This window comes from Pygoscelis adeliae, unplaced genomic scaffold, assembly GCF_000699105.1.
Source record: "Pygoscelis adeliae isolate BGI_AS28 unplaced genomic scaffold, ASM69910v1 Scaffold14, whole genome shotgun sequence".
Classification (NCBI taxonomy): Eukaryota; Metazoa; Chordata; class Aves; order Sphenisciformes; family Spheniscidae; genus Pygoscelis; species Pygoscelis adeliae.
This window is the reverse complement of record NW_008825109.1, coordinates 5,110,705-5,111,572: the sequence shown is the minus strand read 5'-3', so window position 1 is coordinate 5,111,572 and position 868 is coordinate 5,110,705. Positions and strand designations below refer to the sequence as shown.

Genomic DNA, 868 nt, shown 5'->3' with positions numbered 1-868 from the left:
CAGCTCCCCGGGGTAGGCTCCGGAGTGGGGACCGCCGGGTGCGGCGGAACTTGGGCTTCGCTAACGTGCCTGGTGGCTGGCGTCCCCCTTGGCCTGCGGGATGTGTGCACCTCGGCGCCGCTTCGTACGCGGCACGAAGTGGCAATAGGAGACACAGCTCGAAGCTAAAGAAATTGTTACACTCAGAGCACAAACAGATGACCACGGTTTATATCGCGTCAAATGCAACAGTGGCTGATAAATCTGGTAGTGGAGATCTTGCCTTTTGGATGCCTTGTGAGGAGTGGCTGAAAGAACTGGGCTTACTCGGCCTGGAGCAGAGGTGGCTTTGGGGGGCACCTAACAGCGCTGTTATCAAGAAGATGGATCCTGGTGCTTGGCAGGGGCACGTGGCAGGAGCATGAGGCAACTGGCTTAAGACAAAATGAGAAACTCAGGCTGGATATAAGGAAAAAGTTTTTCACCATGAGAACAGCCAGGCATCCAAACAGGCTGCCCAGGGAGCTTGTGCAGTAGGCTCTCCATCCTTGAAGGGTTTCAAGGACAAAGCCCTGGGCAACCTGGTCTGATCTTATAGTAGACCTTGCTTGAAGCAGGAGGTTGACCTAGGTGACGTGCTAGCATCCATTCAAACCTGAGTTGCCCTATGGTCCTATAAATACTGTTTTCTGTGAATGTCTAAGCTAAAAACATTGCTTGAATTGACCCAGCAATTTGGAAGTGGTGTCAATTCTGAAGGCTTAAAGACTTGATTTTTCTGAAATGTCTGAAAATGCTATCGGCCAAATTTTTAGTGGATGAACTAGTAGTTCTGAATAATTTGCATTCATTTTCACAGTGATCAGCCAAAATGACAAACACAAAGGGA

At 49.7% G+C, this 868-nt stretch overlaps 1 protein-coding gene across 1 annotated transcript in view; it reads left to right on the top strand.

Moving 5' to 3' along the window:
* Positions 1 to 197: 197 nt before the first annotated feature.
* RPL21 (ribosomal protein L21) overlaps positions 198 to 868 on the top strand; it is a 4,449-nt gene continuing 3,778 nt past the window's right edge. The window contains exon 1 of the mRNA XM_009327873.1: positions 198 to 322. Within this exon, the coding sequence (XP_009326148.1) occupies positions 198 to 322 (125 nt within the window). The remainder of the gene's footprint in view (positions 323 to 868) is intronic.